At 40.8% G+C, this 12,554-nt stretch overlaps 1 protein-coding gene across 1 annotated transcript in view; it reads right to left on the reverse strand.

The window, feature by feature from the left end:
- Positions 1 to 1,264: 1,264 nt before the first annotated feature.
- camta1a (calmodulin binding transcription activator 1a) overlaps positions 1,265 to 12,554 on the reverse strand; it is a 434,758-nt gene continuing 423,468 nt past the window's right edge. Inside the window, 13 exon segments of the mRNA XM_079849916.1 lie at positions 1,265 to 1,709; positions 3,485 to 3,515; positions 3,771 to 3,845; positions 4,036 to 4,235; positions 5,098 to 5,118; positions 5,286 to 5,357; positions 5,822 to 6,065; positions 7,330 to 7,508; positions 7,991 to 8,472; positions 9,665 to 10,016; positions 10,122 to 10,200; positions 10,318 to 10,508; positions 11,085 to 11,248. Of these exon segments, the coding sequence (XP_079706042.1) occupies positions 1,677 to 1,709; positions 3,485 to 3,515; positions 3,771 to 3,845; positions 4,036 to 4,235; positions 5,098 to 5,118; positions 5,286 to 5,357; positions 5,822 to 6,065; positions 7,330 to 7,508; positions 7,991 to 8,472; positions 9,665 to 10,016; positions 10,122 to 10,200; positions 10,318 to 10,508; positions 11,085 to 11,248 (2,123 nt within the window). The 3' untranslated portion in view covers positions 1,265 to 1,676.

Here is a 12,554-nt window from a genome sequence, read left to right on the forward strand (position 1 = left end):
TGCATATTGAATGCAAGTGAATCTGATCACGTTTTACCATGTGATTATCTGTTCAGCAATGATTTACTTCCTTTAAGCAGTAGCATTCACATTACTTGGCACCGTTGGCAAAAAGATTCTTGGTAGCCCCGAAAAAACAAACAGATGTAAACATAACCGAATGATCATTTTGCCTTTTCTCCTACCTCATAAATAGAATTTTTCATAATTGCAGGAAAGTCATGCTTTAGCAAAATGTTCTTCTCAAGAACATTCAAAGTAAAATAAAATACTCTTATAGTGAAATAGTTTTACAGAGCATAGCCACTAATGCTTTTGAACTCTTTTTTTGTATCTTTGTTCGTTTTTGTCATGCACATACAGTAGCTTGACTTTATCCCAGGTATTTACACTATGTACAAACGATACAACCATACTTCTTAGGCATTCAAACAAAACTATACAAATATTTAGATTTTGACGCTAATCTGTTTTGATCCCTTTCAATGAGTAAAATAATATATTTCTAAAATACAATCCTGCTTCGATAAATGTGTAACTTTGCGTACCGGCAGCCTTCTTTATGTACAGGAACCGCTCAATTGTCAAAAATATGGATTTGTCTAACCCCGGGTGTGGAGACCCTTTAAAGTATGTCAAAGATATCAAGGCAATGTATGTAACTTTCTCTTAAACAGCTTTAGAAAACCCCGGAAGTTGATTTTCAACCGAACAATAGCTTCGCCAATGACTATTTAACATTGGAAGAAAACATATTACAAACTTGCCAATAGTAAATGATGGGCAGAGGTGATGACATTTGGTGTCTCCAGTACATGAATGGAGTTGAAACCAACGATACAAACGAAAAGACTGTGGCCTAGTTTCAAGCATGTGTAAGACAAGATCTGCCTGGAGCGATCCGTTGTCTCGCTGACGTGTGTGGCTGAATATCATCAATTGATTCAAATTGTATGTACTTCTTGCTGGCAAAATAAAATCAGCATGACATCACCCAAGCCTGCTCGTTTACCTCTTACATTCATTAGCAACCCAGTCCCCTTGTAGCCAAGAGAAGACGGGCGACTGTAAGGGACAGACTGGAAGAAGTTTCTGATGAATTCGTCTGGCTGTACAAAAACTAATTCATGAATTATACATCATTTTTGGTAACAATTTGACCCTCCAAACACATCTTGTCATCTTTTTGAAACCTACGAAATACACTCGGAACAGGTCCGGCCATGTTTCTGTGTCGACGCCATATTTTGTCACCATCTTTCTCTTTTCTTCAGAGCCACTGAAGAGCATGACTTCCAATCTTCCATCCATTCTCTTTTTTTCCCTTTTCAAACGAAACATTTCAATGCTCATCCAAAATGACAAATCAATCCATTAAAAAGTGCAAAAAATGCCACGAAGCAAATGTTCTTCCTCCTAAAACAACGTCCTTTGAGTTTGTTTTGATCAACAGCAGTTGCCTCTTTTCTTCATAAAAGAAACATAGAAGGAATAAAGAGATATGAAAAAAACGCAGTTGTTTAGTAGCCGAAGTATCAGTCATACAGTAGTAGTAAGAGTTGCAGTGTTCTTGCTATTTTTTTCCTCTTGTAAAACGTCTCTGGTTGAAACAGAAAAACTGAAAGGAAGAGTCTGGAGAGTAATGTCACATTGTGAGGGGGCTCTTCTGGACGCTCTCATGTTCCCTGGCCTTTCTCAATTCTCTCACTCTGAAAAAACAAACAAACAGACAGACGTTAAGGTACACAGGTTCAAAATCTCCCATCTCATTTGAGCATTTATCTCAGGGAGCAGAGAAGATCGAATCAAGCTGTGGTTAAAGTGGTTATAGTTTCTTTCTTGCATGAAACACAAAAGCAGATATTTATCCGAATGTCCAAGCAGCTTTATTCTATACAATGAAAATGAATGGCTGTCCCTGCGGATGGACATTCTTCTAAACAACTACTTTTGTGTTCCACCCACAAAAAATAAAATCAAAATAATAATTCATACAGCCTTGGAACAAATTGAGGGTGAGTACAAGACAATTTTTTTGGGGGCAAACTATTCCTTTAAACAGAAAAGAAAACTTTAAGAAAACCCATTTAAATCTTTAAGTATCCATCCAGCACAGTGTAAAAGATATTGTTGAACACCGACTGTTATGAGATTGCATGGTTTATGTGGAACACTCAACCAGTTTAAAGATTCATCTACATAAGACAATACACTACAGTTCAAAAGTTTAGGGTCAGTAAGATTTTTTTCTTCATGTTTTTGAGTTCTTATGCTTACCATGGCTGCATTTATTAGATCAAAAATACAGAAAAATGTATTCCTGTGTTGGCAAAGCTGAATTTTCAGCATCATTACTCCAGTCTTTCAGTGTCACATGATCCTTCAGAAATCATTCTAATATGCTGATCTGCTGCTCAAGAAAATATTTTCTTCTTATTATCATTATCAATGCTGAAAACAGTTATATAGTATACATACTGTAGTATACAGTATAAATGTATTTACTCTAAATCATCACTAAATAGAAGTATTCATTATTTATTTCAAACCTTTGAACAGTAGTGTATATAAATTAACAATAATAATTTCTATATCACTTGTATGAAAGGACACTGTTCTAGCCAGTGCTCTGTGCAAAAGTTCTCTCAGATCTTCACTGACGATTTGCCCCATTTTCTTCATTGCCTCACCTTGTAAGTTTCTGCTCTAAGTAGATATTTAGGACAAAAAGCTTAAAATAGTCTGCATTTCATTTAATACTAAACCAGTCTGAAACCTTCTCATCTTGTAGTCTTTGACAAAAAAAGTTGTCTGCTGTCTGATGATCATTCTGTCTACTTCCTTTTGAAATGCATCAAACGTATAATAAAATACGAGCAACTTTGTTTTTGTGCTGTTTTGCTTTTTTTGTACAAAGATGTATTATCTACAACCAAACAATTAAAAAGAGATAGACAGTTCCCACTGCAGCATGTGCAATAAAACAGGCTTTAGTCAGAACCAAAACACAAGCCAGAGAGGCAGACAGTTTTCTCTGGGTCACATATTTCCCAGCATGCCTCATGGTCAAAGAGCAAGACTCATCATCATCATCACCATCATCATCTCCATGCAACGTTGTTTACACCAAACAACCTTCAATTCTTCCGTCTATCTTATCTTTTCCTCTTTACAAATGCAGGAAGTAAAGGAAACTTAAATAATCTAGACAGGAGAAAAAGGTGCTTGTTTAATGCAGCATCTCGGTGGTTAGTGGATAGCAAGACACAACTGATATCCTGAGGCCGATCATATGCTGAGGCCCTTGATCTCGGTCATCTGTGCGTCCAGTTGGTAGCTGTCATGCAAGCAGGCATCAAGCAACGGTGATGAGGAGGGCAAGAAGGAGCAAGATAAGAAGTGTGTGTGTGTGTGTGACGAGCGAGAGGAAGAGAGATACAGTAGAAAAAAGGGAGACATACTGAATCGCTGAGGCTGCACTCACCCGCTTGAATAGTCTATGGTCCATCAAGGGGCTTTGCATTAACAGCAAAACAACACCAGACAGCTATTAGCACACAGCAGATATGATGATGATTGGGGTGGAGGGGGAGGCAAGGGAAGGGAGGAGCACCTCTCACTAAACCACTCATGATTAATGAATCACACTTTCAAAGATTTCTGTTAGTTCTGTTAGTATCTGTAATAAGTTCACCAAAAAAAAGCGTCACATTTGTATTTGAATCAGGAGTGTTTCAGGTAGCGGATGAATGGTGGTAGTGGGAGAATACCTGTGGCGGCAGCGGCGGAGGAACTTCATGATCTTGCGGGCGGCCTGATCTTGCCTCTTAGTGAGAAGACTGCTTCTGAAACACAAATGTCGCTTTTAAACACTTTTAACTTGGCATATCACATCTTGTCCATGAATAAAATATCAGAATACTATGCCACTTGGAACAGATTCATAAGTGCTATTGGCTGACTACATAATATCAAACAACAGTTGGAATCAGATTTGGACAGACGTTTTATCTCGGGGCGGTGTATGGGTGCTACCTGAGTTTGTGCTGGACCAGTGCCGCGGTGGCTGCTCTGTGGTGGGGTCTCAGCCGGCCAAACTCCCTGTAGCTGCGGTAACACTGCTGGATCAGCACGGCCGCCCGCCGGCTCTGCTGGAACTTCTTCTGCTCGTGGTAGCTGCGGAACTTACTCTGGATAAGGATGGCGGCCTGCGTCATCTTCTTATAAAGTGCATACTGATACATAAACACACATTTTCAAGACATTAATGACAAAAAACTAATTGCACCCTATTTGACTTACATTGGCCACACACACACTGCAAAGTTTAGGAAGCGAAAACCGTATTTAACGGGATAGTTCACCCAACAGTGAAAATGTTGATAGTTGAACCCAACAAACCTGTATGCATTTCTTTCTTTACAAGTTGCATTTTTTAAAATCTTATTTCTAGAATACAGTTGTTTCCAAACTTTTTAAAGCCCAGGACCACCAAAAACTACCCGCTTCTTAAAATATAAAGGCAGCTACAGTATATATTTTCAGCCATTTATCCTATGTGAGATAAAAAGCGTGATATAAAGTTTGCTAAATTAAATGGGCTTTTATATTGTTACTGTACTGAAGCCAATGCAAATGACTAAAATATGATCTAAAAATATTGACTTTGTATTAAGTTCTACCCGCTGTTATGTAATGTTAGATGCATAAACTAAAGAAAAACGTTTTTAATTCAATTCAAATGTATTTTTATTGTGCCTTTGACAACGAATATATTCCTACAGCAGGTTTACAGTACACGGTGGGATCTCTAAAATAAAATTTTACATTTTTCCAGGTAAATTTTTCCTAAATCCCGCTTGCAGCCTACTGAGGGACTCCAGACTCAATTTAAAAACACCTGGTCTAGCGAGATCTGTCTCTTTGGTCCGCACAGTGTGGTGTGGTGTCCCTTGCAAGTAATGTGCAGAGAGACATACTTTTGTCAAAATGTGTGAATGACAGTGTATAAGTGGCCATTGCTATTGAATCAATTTGAATTTTCTCCAGTCCAAAAAAATCTGCTTTAAATAATGCATGAACAATGAAAAAAGTTACCTTCAAGGCTATCCATGTTAGCTTGTAAAAGAAAGAAAAAAGAAAGATTTGTCATGAATGTGACCTTGCGGTTGATGTTGCTCTGAAAGCTTATAATTGACTCAATTGCGTTTGCTGGAACTTGACGCATTAACCAGACATCCAGCAAAGGTTGGCAAAGACAATGTCAGAGCATCTTAAAGGATTACCTGCTTGTACTTCCTGTAACAGCGCTGAATGACAGCGGTGGCTACTTGCTGTTGCTCGCGCAGTGGGCGTCCCTGCAGGGAGAGAAGGAAAAGAGTTGGTCTGAGGGGTGGGAAACACATGGGAGACGGCCACTAGGCTGCTCACTTGCAGGAGAATGAAAGTCATAGAGAAAAGACGCCCTTCTTGCTTAGGTGCAGCTGGGTGCTGAGAGACCAGATGCCTCTGAGCACAAGCCGCCAGTTTGGCCAGCTGGTGAATCTTTGTGGAAACTCATTACAGGCAGCCACAGGAGGCAGCAATCGCTCCTTATAAGCCAGGCCATGCGCTGGTTAAGCCACCTTACCCATGCGGAAGCTGTGGGGACTGACTACTCTGTGTCTGCGTGTTAATGAAATTGAAAGGAAGGACAAAGCAGGAAGGAGACAGAGTGTTCGTCCCATGTTCGTTCCTACCAATACCTGTGCACAGACGTTTACATCCTGTCTCTATTCACACATCAAGACAAGCGCGTGGCACCCGAGCCACTGGCCTGTACCTTGTACTTGCGGAAAGCGGTCTGCACCAGCCGTGCGGCTTCGTAGAGCTCCCTCTGCTCGGGGTCCGACAACGTGAGCTGGGCTAGCTCTCTTTCCACTTTGCTGTTGGAGGCTCTGAGAAACTCACTCCACTCGGCTGGAGCGGGCAAGGTCGGCTTCTCAAACGGGCCCTCACGCATGGGCGAGTTACCCGGGCTCAGACTAGGGTTGGAGGGAGGGGTCAGGGGTTCACTGTATATGGGACTGCACAGAAACAAAACAGGCACATACATATATGAAGTTAGCAGGGCTAAGGCATACATTTTGTTTTTCCTTTAATTTTCAGGGTGGGAAATTAACACCCGCCACTAGACAAACGCAGGTAACATCTCTGCTCCATCATGCTCTTCGCTTAAAATGTATATTAAGAATGTGAATGCACTACAGGTTCACATTTGCGCAATAATATTTTTGGCTGCTATACGGTCAAATCAACAAAATATATATATTTTTTTTTTTATGGAAGATGCTCACCAAGGCTGCATATATTTGATCAAAAATACAATAAAAATATTCATACGATTTAATATTTATCAAATAGTAATATTGTGAAATTGTTTTACAATACAAAATTAACTTTTTATATTTTAATATATTTTTTAATTTAATTTATTCCTGTGATGGCAAAGCTGAATTTTCAGCAACCATTAATCCATTCTTCATAGTCCTTCATAAATCATTCTAATATGCTGATTTAATGTTCAAGAAAAATGTCCTATTATTGTCAGTGTTAAAAACATGTTATTAATGTTGAAAACATAAACAGTGCAACAGAAACTTTATATTTACTTTTTTGTGTGTGTGTTTTCAAAAAGTGTTACAACTACATCCATTTTCACTCAGTTAACTTAGTTATTTTAAAGTGGACTCTCTGAAAAAACGATGTTAATGCTGTATATGTTTGCTATATATCTGAAATATATCTTAAAGGAGAACTCCGGTCAATTTGAATTTTTCCGGTCGATTACTGTGGACTTCGATCGAAAACAGGAAGAAAATACAGGTATGTGCGCTGGCTGAATTAACATCACTTTTATTCATATCTTTCACATCTACTGCAGTCAGATTCACTGTGTTCACTCTGAAGGAATCACTCACATGGCTGGGCACTTTTAATGACACATCAAGGATGTTAAGAGGCTAAAAGCAGGTTTAAAACTTGCCCCATTGAAGTCAACAGGGTGCAAATTTTAAAAAGAGGATAACAAGGTGTAGGCAACACCGATTTTTGTCGTTGTTCTCTGTATTGACAGCACTCCAAATGTACAAAAAAATGAGCTCAATGTTAAAATTGACCGGAGTTCTCCTTTAACTGAAAAAAAAAAGTTTTGTAAAAATTTGGAGTGGCTGGTAAAATTCTGCATTCATCAGTCACTGTGGTTGGGCAAAAAAGTTAATTTCCCACCCTGGTCGTGCATTTCAGTACATATGTATATTAAAGTATGCGTTTTAAAAGCCGTTGGCTAACCTCAAGTGGATGATGCTGGGCAGGTGTTCCACGTCTCCCAGGTAACTGGCCAGCCAGCTCATGGTGTTGGTGAGGCCACTGTTGTCCAGAGGAACAGACTCCACGGTTGGAAAATGTTCCCGCTTGATGCGCTCCGGAGTGGCCTCAATGATGTGCTCCGCCAGGCTCATCATATTCGCCTGTGAGGCGCACAAACAAGCAAAAACAAACACATGCATTCAATGTTACACAAGCACTGACTTTCTAGTGTGACAAAAAGCACACACACTTGCTAACCCAGCCGATCAATCAAGCACCGGGGTGTTTACTTTGGAGGAACACGCTGCAACAGCCCCTCTATCCCCATAGAGTGACAGAGATGAATGGAGCTGGACTAACTCCTGGCAATAGGAGCAAATCAATGGCAGAAGTGTATTATGTGGTGACGAAGGTCTGTGCAGAGAGCGGGGCTGTGACCGCGGCTCTCCAGCGCTTATTTCAAATGTCAGCAGGACGGATGGTGCTCTATAAACCCCTTGGCCTCTCAATGCTTGTAGCAGTGTTTGTTTGCTGAGCCTATTTACTGACAAATGCATCAATACAGGTGTGAATGAGGCTGGCTGACTGTGAGTGAGTGCCGCTTAGGGCACTGTGTGAGTTTGTGTATGTGCACTTCTCTCACCTGAAGGTCCTCCATGTGAGAGAGGCAGTCCTGGTTCTCTAAATCCTCCTTGTAAGAAAGCATCTCTGTGTCTACAATCTCCCTCTCCACCATTCCCAGCATGCTGAGGGGTTCGCCGCGCTGTCGTAATCGGCTGGCCAACTTCTCCTTCCCTACGCTGCTGATGCCTCCCTTCCTGAGCACTTCTCTAGTGCCCCATTTATGCCCTCCACGGAAAGAGGCCATCTTGGCTTGTGGGATGCCCCCTGTCCCTAAATCCTCAGAGACGCTTTTATCCGGGCTGGATGGGGTGGAGGCGAGGGTCTTAGGGCTGGTTGACAGTTTATGTGTCTGCTGCTCCATGTTCAAGGGAACCGACATGGGCTTTTCCAGCTGTGCTTGCACAAGCTCTGGGTTGGGCTTGTGTTTCTTGGCGAGGGGGATTTCCTGCTGGCACTCGTTGCTGTAGTAGCTGGAGGGCTCTGATCTCGGTCTTCTCAAATCTATGCACAAAAGAGAAAGAGAGATTGAGCTGTACACAGAGGAGAGGACGGAGTTAGATTGTGCAGCAAGTACAGCTCATTGAAGCAAATACTATAAAGTATTAGCCTGGTCCTACCAGACTCTCGTACATTTCATTTGTACAGAGAGTCAGGCCGCTCTCCATTGACAAGCGTTAACTTCCTTGAAGGCGGGTACTCTGTTGTAGTTTAAAACTATTGGATCTGCCCAGGGTTACTCTGGATCTGCCATAACCAATCGCTAACGTTTGTTGTGACGTAACCCTACAACTCAAACTAGCGCACAACCTCAATGTCATCGTTCTCAGCCACTCCCTCTGTTTGCTGATTGGACTGGTAAAAATTTGGCCGGAGAAAACCCACGAATATACCGCAAACCCAGACGGAGTACTGAAGGAAAATGAAAATTGAGCGGAAGTACGTAGGAGGGCGGAGCCAGGCTAATAAAGTATTACATTAGGCAAGCAAATCTGCTGTAATATTTTCAGTAAAGAAGCATTAGTCCGATTTCAAAACAGTAATGAGCTACAAGTAGCGTTTATCAACTAGTAGCCTAGTGAGCTCTCCTAAAACATCTATCAGTCTCATATTTAGTTTTGGAAAGTCCGATTCATTTTAGTGAATTGGTTTATACTGTACTTCTGATATATATACACACAGATACATAAAAATGATCAAAAGTGACATTAAAGGCATTTATAATGTTACAGAAGAACTTCAAATAAATACTGTTTGAACTTTCTATTAATCAAAGAATCCTGAAAAAATGCATCACGGTTTTGACAAAAACGAAGCAGAACAACTGAATTCAACATTGATAATAATAAGAAATGTTTCTTGAGCACCAAATCAGCATTTTAGAATGATTTCTGAAGGATCAAGAAATGCTGAAGACAGTACTTATAAAGCACATATAATCACTAAATCCTACCCAGTTCTTACCCAATACCTAAACTTAACAACTACCTTACTTACAAGTATCTAATTACTATTAATGAGCAGTAATTAGGAGTTTATTGAGGCACAAGTCGTAGTTAATCACTAGTTAATAGTGAGAATTGGACCCTAATCTAAAGTGTGACCATAAGAAAATGCCCCCTTAAATAGCTTTAAAGCAATTAGCAACTTTTTGTTACTATCTTGCAGTAAAACTAACTACTTTAGAGGTTCTCACCAGGGTTCTGGTTGGTGCAAGGTGTTGTAGTAGTGGTGGTAGTACCAGTGTTCTGCCCACTGGGGGTCACCATACTGTCACTGCCCCAGCTGACCATCCAGCTGTTGGAGGTGGGGATGTCAGGGTTGGGAGAGAAAGACATGCTGGAGGTAGGGGGTAAGGAGGACGGGGTCTGCTGCTGCTGTTCCTCCCTCTGGAGCTGCTCCAGACACTCCGCCAGCTTGGTGTGGCCACGGGAGCGGGCGATGGAGAGGGGCAGGCGGCCTAGAGAGTCTGGGATTGCCAGTGCTCTCCGGTCCCACTTGTACAAGACCACTGCTGCCTCCAGATGACCTAAAGCACAAGCCCACATCTACAACAAGGAAACAGAGTAAAAAGAGGAGTAAGAAAAGCAAAGACGGCGCAATGGAGTTGTCAAATGCACCAAAGTTCAATTAAAATTGCTTGAGGAACATACCAGTGGAGTGCAAGAGAAGTGATCCACGTTGAGAGGGTCCACCTCAAGTTCCAGATCAATGCTGTCTGCATGCTTCGTGCTAGATAAGATAATACCATTTCTCATGGTTAGCAATGACAGAGGAAATAACACAAAAACATATTTACACACAGATGTACAGTAGATAGATCTGAGTGCTCTTATCGCTTTAACTGACCGCCATTTGATGAGAGTCTGGATGAGGGTGGCGTAGCCTTGGCCTGCAGCAAGGTGTAGCAAGGTCATGCCCCGGAAGGTCTTTGAGTGAATCAGGTGTTTGGATTTGGCCCAGCAGGCCCTGTTCATCATCTTCTCACAAACAACCACCACACGACTCTCAAAAGAGCTTCCTGCCTGTCCCGAGATACACTGCAGGAGAAAATGGAGTGCTTCATGTCTTCACAAGTTCAATGAACTGTCACAATCTTTCACAAAATTTCATTGCTTTCTGCATCATTTTTTATGGCTCAAAAAAAAAAAAAGCTACTGTATAATCTATGAGAGGAAAAGCTGCAGCGATGAACATTTTGTGAACAATCATTATAATAAATTGGCTCAACTGGCTCACAAAACTGGTTTTAATAAACACCATGTTATTACAATATGCAAAACTTTTCATCTAAGGGATGTAACTGAATTTTAATATTGTTTATTGTAAATGCAAATTACATTTAGTTTCTAAATGACTATGTTTTTTTATGAGCTGAATCATGGCAGCTATAAACACAACTGGGAAACATGAAATAACAACCACCCATCAACAAACACATAATAAACAAAATGATATATATACATACATGAATATATACTGTATATACAGTATATACCGGTATACATACACATGGACAATGGAAAGACTTTACAATATGGCTGATCATACTTGTTCGTGGCGTTTTAAAATACATTCTAATCTCACACATAACAATTACTGATGTGCTGCTGTACCTGAGATTGGCTATTAACGCCTCCATTCCCCCCTCCTCCTCCTCCTCCTCCTCCTCCAGACCCCGCTGTTCCTCCACTGCCCTGCTGCTGCTGACCAGCCATCTCAGCCATCCTGCGCTCCATCTGTTCCAGCCGCTCCAGGATGGACATTCTGAACTGGTTATCTGCAGAGGACAATTCCAATCAGTTTAACCACTTGGGTTCAAACTTTAGTTATACAATAAAATAAAAGATCTAAATGAACGAAATTCGCTAATGATTGTACAATTCACACTTCTGCAATGCAAATGGTTGCTGTAAACCGCACTCACTGAGGTCTGAAATAAATTCTTCTCTGGTTTAGCTCACATCCCCAAGCAAAATTCTATATTGGATGTTTAATTAAAACTCAGTCATTACCCTTATGCTTTCCAATCAAGACACAGAGTCTGATGTTATCAATCACCATTTCCGTAATTGCAGTCATTATTTTAAATTAATGGAATCATTAATGAGGCACATCAACACATTCAGCTTCAAAAACACAGCAGTGAACATACACAGATTTGTTTGGAATTTGTACTTCCTAACTAGATTTGTACATTTTCTGCACATGCAAACCTCACTACCATTATGCAATAGTGCCCAGGGCATTGCTATAGGGTTGCTAAGGTGTTCTGTGAATTGTGGCTAGGACGTAGGATGAGTTAAATGCTTACAAAGTTACTTTGTAAACCAAATCCAGACACATCAAGCTGGTTTTCTTACTGGATTTAACACTAAACATGGCCATGTAATCTGTCAATCAGAAATGCTCACTGTGCAGATGTAAAAGATGAGAACTGAGACCAGCACAGGTGAATTACAGCACCAGTACTGAGAACTGTATGTGTCTCTCACTGATAAGCCTGTTTCTGTGGCAACCTGCAGCTGCACGGTAACCAGGCGACAGGGGCATGCTGGGCTGTGGTTTGCTCCAGTGTCAGTTTATTGATGAACGAAGAGGCATATTGAGAGACGACAAAAGGGCAAAAAGGTTAAAAAAAAAAATCTGTATCGCCCATGCTAATGTAGCTAGTAAGCAATATTTTATGTCTTTTGACTAAACAAAAGTATTAATCTAGAGGGCCATGAACACCACAAAGCAAACAGATAGTGTTTGGTTGCCTGGTGAAAATGTCAAGAGTGATCATGTACATAAATTCACACTGTTTGACAACTCAGTAAGAGTCTGGTTGCCGAAAGGACAGCAGTCATTTACAGTAGCTGCGTTTACATGGACACTTTTTGTTTCAATCGGAATGAAATCATCCTTTATTAAGCAGATGAATCCGAGTGTTTACATGAACGCTAAATAAAGTGGTCGGGTTGATGTGCGCGTTTATATGTGTATATCACAAGCTTCAAATTGGAATAAAGACATGCGCACACTGCACCAATATATTTCCTCATACTATTTGTGGCGAGCAGGACGAGGCCGAGGGTCGTGAG

Source organism: Squalius cephalus (assembly GCF_949319135.1).
Source record: "Squalius cephalus genome assembly, chromosome: 18".
NCBI lineage: Eukaryota > Metazoa > Chordata > Actinopteri > Cypriniformes > Leuciscidae > Squalius > Squalius cephalus.